This window comes from Quercus suber, unplaced genomic scaffold (genome assembly GCF_002906115.3).
Source record: "Quercus suber isolate HL8 unplaced genomic scaffold, Cork oak 2.0 scaffold_39, whole genome shotgun sequence".
NCBI lineage: Eukaryota > Viridiplantae > Streptophyta > Magnoliopsida > Fagales > Fagaceae > Quercus > Quercus suber.
In genome coordinates this window covers 232,661-236,652 of record NW_027069504.1, presented here as the reverse complement: position 1 = coordinate 236,652, position 3,992 = coordinate 232,661, and the positions used below count along the sequence as shown (strand labels likewise).

Here is a 3,992-nt window from a genome sequence, read left to right as displayed (position 1 = left end):
TGGAATTCTAGATTTTGAAGATAGAAACTAACTTCATCATCGAAGGGTTATTGGCCGATCAACCCCGGTCTCCTTTGATTGTTTGCTTTTCTCTTCAGACCCTCTAGATCATTGAAGCCCGAAGCATCTAGCCTACTGATTTCCTGAGCATCATCAGTTAGTGTCGTCTGTGGGGAAGATCATTTTTGAGTTTTGCAGTTTCTTTCTCTGACAAAAAGCTGCATGGTTCGAACAAGATCAAGGGCCACTAGCTCAGGCCATCAATAGAGTAGGGATGCCTCTAGTAATCCCCACTGTGATCGTCAGTCAGTGCCTGTCATGCAACCGCCTTCCATTCAACACGTGTAGTCCATGGCAGCCACCATGGCGGAATTAACCCGTCAGAACCAAGAGTTAACGAAGGAGATTAATCTAAGGAGACAACGGCATGAAGGGTACGTTGAAGGACTAGCCTAGAGTCAAGAAGATAGAGGAAATGTTGAGCCTGAAAGCCAGTCAAGGGGTACCACTTCACGAAAGGTGCCACACTTGGAGAAGGAGATGGACCAGATGAGGAAGGTTATGGACAAGATAAGGGAGAACATGAGGAGGGAAAATCTCGTAAAGGATTTAGTTCATCGAACAGACTCCCCTTTCACGGCTTCCATCAACAGTCACCCTTTGCCTCCAAAGTTCAAGATGCCTTCCTTGGATTCGTATAATGGGACGCGTGATCCTTTCGATCATATTGCTACTTTCAAAACTACAATGCACTTTCAAGGGGTTTCAGACGAAATTATGTGTAAAGCCTTCCCTACTACCCTTAAAGGGCCAGCTCGATTGTGGTTTAGCAAGATACCTCTGAATACAGTGAGTTCTTTCGAAGAATTGAGTAAGTTATTTGTCAATAATTTCATCAGAGGACAAAGGCACAAACATTTCTCATCTAGCCTACTAACCATAGAGAAAGGAGAGAATGAAAGCTTACGGTCCTTCATTACTCGTTTCAACAGAGAAGCCTTAACAGTGGACGTGATGGACGACAAGTTGTTATTGGCAGCCTACCATAATGGAGTTAACTCTGACTTGTTCATCCACAAGCTTTACGAGCAAGAGCCTCAAACCATAATTGAACTCGTCCATTCGGCCCAAAATTTTATGAATGCAGAAGACGCGATTATAGCTAAGAAGATGAAGAAAGCTGAGAGAATGGAAGCAGATCTCCCGCGCCACTCTGAACAAGGTCCTCACCTAAAGAAGAGGAGGACAGGAGAGAAGAAAGACCAAGACAACAAGAAGGCAGGCTCTTCAACACGAAGTCAGCAATATACACCCTTGAACATGCCACTTGAATAGTTGCTTATACAAATCAAGGATGATTCTTCCTTGAAGTGGCTTGAAAAAATGAAGAGAAATCCTAACAAGTGCAATAAGAATAAGTATTGCCGCTTCAACAGAGACCATGGGCATGATACAGACGAGTGTTTTGATTTAAAGTAGCAGATAGAAAATCTCATCAGGCAAGGGAAGTTGAGAAACTTCCTTGGACGAGATCATAAAAATGAGAAGTTGAAGGCAAAGTTGGAGGAGACATCAAGACCTCCGCTTGGAGAAATAAGAGTCATCATAGAGGGAACCTCAACAGGACAATCTTCCAAGTCAAGGAAGATATACTTGAAGGTAGTGCAAAACGTCAAACTTTCAAGACGATCCCTGAGGACGAGGACAAGGGACGAGCAAGCCATTACATTCACGAACGAAGATGCTGAAAAGGTCTACCACCCACATGACAATGCGATCGTCATTACTTTACTTATTGCTGATTATACAACCAGAAGAGTGTTAGTGGACAATGGTAGTTTGGTAGACATCTTGTACTACCCTGCTTTCCAGCAAATGAGGCTTGGACGAGACCAACTTTGTCCAGTGAACTCACCCTTGGTGGGATTTGGAGGTATGAAAGTACAACCTGTGTGTACTATTACGTTGCCTGTGGTGGTGGGAGCATATCCGCAACAGATAACCAATGAAGTAAACTTTCTTGTGGTAGACTGTTCGTCATCATACAATGCCATAATTGAGAGGCTAACTCTGAATAGTTGGAAGGTAGTAACATCTACCTACCACCTATCAGTCAAGTTCCCTACAAAGTACGGGGTAGGGCAAGCGCAAGGAGACCAGTTAACAGCAAGAGAATGTTACTTAACCATGCTGGCTATGGACAAGCAAATTTAGGCAACGAGCATTGAGGAGAGAAGAGTTGTTGCAGAACCCACTGAAATGCTAGAGGATATCCCTCTAAACAAAAATGACCCTGAGAAGTATACTAGGATCAGAGTGAGCATGGAAGAGAAAACAAAGCAAGACCTTATCCAATTTTTAAAGAAAAGCACTGATGTGTTTGCATGGAGTCATGAGGACATGTCGGGTATAAACCCTAGTGTCATTACCTATTGTCTAAATGTACATCCTTCCTCCAAACTCGTGTGTCAGAAGAAAAGAGTATTTACTCCTGAGTGAGACAATGCCATTAAAGAAGAAGTTCAGAAGTTAACTATAGCAAAGTTTATTCGAGAAGTCTATTATCCAGACTGGTTGGCCAATGTAGTAATGGTCAAGAAGGCTAATCACAAATGGAGGATGTGTGTAAACTTCACCGATCTAAATAAGGGTTGTCCCAAGGATAGCTATTCATTGCCGTTTATCAATCAGTTGGTGGACTCGACTGCAGGTCATAGGTTGTTAAGTTTCATGGATGTTTTCTCAGGTTACAATCAAATAAGGATGGATGAGACAGACTAAGAGAAGATGTCCTTTATCACCAGTTAAGGCTTGTTCTATTACAAGGTAATGCCCTTCGGTTTGAAGAATGCAGGGGCAACCTACCAAAGGTTGGTTAACCATATGTTTCGTCCACAGATTGGACGGAATGTGGAAGTCTATGTAGATGATATACTGGTGAAGAGTTTAGACTAGAGGAAGCACTTGGACGACCTTCAAGAAACCTTTAATACACTTAGGCAATACCACATGAAGTTGAATCCCAGCAAGTGCACTTTTGGAGTTTCATCAGGAAAATTCCTCAGATTCATGGTTTCACATAGGGGAATTGAGGCAAATCCTGATAAGATTAAAGCAATATTGGATATGAAGCCTCTGCAAAGTATCAAAGAAGTCTATTCTCTTACTAGACGAGTTGTTGCCCTTAACAGGTTTGTCTCTAAAGTTATCGACAAATGTTTACCATTTTTCAAGGTTCTTAAAAAAGCATTGAATGGACGGAAGAGTGTCAGAAAGCTTTCCAAGACCTTAAGACCTACCTCACTACAGCTCCCCTGCTGAGTCTGTTCGTGCCTGGTGAAGAGTTGTATTTGTATCTGGCAGTGTCCCCAAATGCAGTGAGCTCAACTTTGATTAGAGAAGAAGGAAGGGTGCAGAAGCCGGTCTACTATATAAGCCGAGCACTAAGAGGGGTGGAAGGACGATACCTAATGATGGAAAAACTAGCCTTTGCTTTGGTTACAGCTTCTAGGAAGTTAAGGCATTATTTTTAAGCTCATATTATCAATATCTTGACAAATTATCCATTAAAGAAGGCAATGAACAAGTTGGAGGCCGCAGGACGACTAATCCAATAGGCCATAGAACTCAGCGAGTTTGATGTTAGGTACTAATTAAGAAATGCGATTAAGGCACAAGTATTGGCAAATTTCATTGCAGAGTTTAGTCCAAATCTGAGTGAACTAGACAATGTGGATAAGGTACGGAAGTGAGTCGTCAATGTGGATGGTTTTTCCACGTTATATGCAGGAGGAATTGGAGTTATACTCAAATCCCTAGAAGGGGACAAGTTGAAATACGCAGCCTATCTACAATACCAAACCACCAATAATGAATCTAAATATGAAGCTCTCCTCAAATGATTGGAATTGGCCAAGTCCCTTAGGGTGGAGTCAATTATCATCCAAGGGGATTCTCAATTTATCATTAATCAAGTGAATGGAATATGTGAA

The 3,992-nt window shown here is 42.1% G+C and overlaps 1 protein-coding gene across 1 annotated transcript; it reads left to right on the top strand.

Moving 5' to 3' along the window:
- The first annotated feature begins 540 nt into the window (after nt 1–540).
- Nucleotides 541–1,335, top strand: LOC136066580 (uncharacterized). The gene has a single exon (XM_065771126.1). It carries the CDS (start codon nt 541–543, stop codon nt 1,333–1,335), a length of 795 nt encoding a protein of 264 aa, XP_065627198.1.
- Nucleotides 1,336–3,992: the final 2,657 nt, after the last annotated feature.